General features: G+C 57.4%; 1 protein-coding gene across 1 annotated transcript in view; it reads right to left on the bottom strand.

Moving 5' to 3' along the window:
- LOC103908492 (nuclear mitotic apparatus protein 1) overlaps positions 1–578 on the bottom strand; it is a 21,563-nt gene that overhangs the window by 9,677 nt on the left and 11,308 nt on the right. Inside the window, 1 exon segment of the mRNA XM_009290877.2 lies at positions 280–397. Within this exon segment, the coding sequence (XP_009289152.2) occupies positions 280–397 (118 nt within the window).

The following is a 578-nucleotide window of genomic DNA, read 5'->3' as shown; positions in this document are numbered from 1 at the left end:
AGCAACCTGATCTAGTTGAAGATGTCCCTGCCAACGGCAGGGGGGTTGGACTAGGTGACCTTTAGAGGTCCCTTCCAACCCAAACCCTTCTGTGATTTTATGAAGCCACCTCCTCCCTGGGGTGCAGCTGCAGAGGAGGCGGTAGATAACAAAAGGAAGGTTTTCCCTCACCCCTGTTTTGTGCACTGCTGGGGAAGAGACAAACAACACGGAGCCTGGGGACATGGGAGTGACAAGGACCAGCCTCGCAGGAGGGAGCGGACGTCCCCGGAGGATTACCTCTCGTTCTTCTCCCTCAGCTCCTCCATTTCCTTGGGCTCCAGCTGGTCTGCAGCTTGCTTCTCATTGAGCAGAGCCAAGCGGTCAATCCGCTGCTGCATCATGGTGATCTGAGCCTCTGGGGAGGGTGGCGAGAAAGGGCCCGTTACCATCTTTAAGGTTTTCCCTCACCCCTGTTTTGTGCACTGCTGGGGAAGAGACAAACAACACGGAGCCTGGGGACATGGGAGTGACAAGGACCAGCCTCGCAGGAGGGAGCGGACGTCCCCGGCGGATTACCTCCCGTTCTTCTCCCTCAG

The sequence above is a fragment of the Aptenodytes forsteri genome, unplaced genomic scaffold, assembly GCF_000699145.1.
Source record: "Aptenodytes forsteri isolate BGI_AS27 unplaced genomic scaffold, ASM69914v1 Scaffold254, whole genome shotgun sequence".
NCBI classification, from domain to species: domain Eukaryota; kingdom Metazoa; phylum Chordata; class Aves; order Sphenisciformes; family Spheniscidae; genus Aptenodytes; species Aptenodytes forsteri.
The sequence above is the reverse complement of the archived record's forward strand: the minus strand, read 5'-3'. Positions and strand labels throughout refer to the sequence as shown.